The 542-nt window shown below is 48.0% G+C and overlaps 1 protein-coding gene across 1 annotated transcript in view; it reads right to left on the bottom strand.

The window, feature by feature from the left end:
- The window catches only part of PRKCB (protein kinase C, beta), a gene marked incomplete at its 5' end in the record, with an annotated part of 187455 nt that overhangs the window by 81049 nt on the left and 105864 nt on the right, over window positions 1-542 (bottom strand). The window contains one exon of the mRNA XM_005862048.1: window positions 87-243. Within this exon, the coding sequence (XP_005862110.1) occupies window positions 87-243 (157 nt within the window). The remainder of the gene's footprint in view (window positions 1-86; window positions 244-542) is intronic.

The raw sequence follows: 542 nt of genomic DNA on the forward strand, positions 1-542 counted from the left end.
GGAGGGAGGGAGGAAACAGCTGGGAGAGGAACTCCCCATCTCCGGTGGCCCACCCCCCATGCTGGGCTGCAATAATTTCAACTTACAATCTGAATGTCTCGTTCCACTCAGGGTTGAGGGAGCACTTGATGGTTTTGGTCTTCTGTTTGCTCTCACTTTTTGGGTCAGGAATGAGTTTCAGTTTCACATAGGGATCTGACAAGCCATTGGGGTCCATGGGGACAAGGTTTTTAGCATCTCTTACTGAAAAGAGAGAAAGCACTTTTAGCATGAATAACACCCAGAACGTTTAAGCACCAACGGGCAATGGCTGTAGAGCCTGTGGGAGGTCTCTTGGCACCACACTCACTTAATGGCAATTTTATTTTATTAACCTCAATAGCTAAGATGGGAGAAACCAAGATGGCGGCATAGGTAAACACCGGAGTGTGCTGCCTCGCACAACCACTTCAAATATACAACTAAAAGACGGAACGGACGTCACCCAGAACCACAGGAAGGCTGGCTGAGGGGAAATTCTTCAACTAGAAGGAAGGAGAACA

Source organism: Myotis brandtii, unplaced genomic scaffold (assembly GCF_000412655.1).
Source record: "Myotis brandtii unplaced genomic scaffold, ASM41265v1 scaffold158, whole genome shotgun sequence".
Classification (NCBI taxonomy): domain Eukaryota; kingdom Metazoa; phylum Chordata; class Mammalia; order Chiroptera; family Vespertilionidae; genus Myotis; species Myotis brandtii.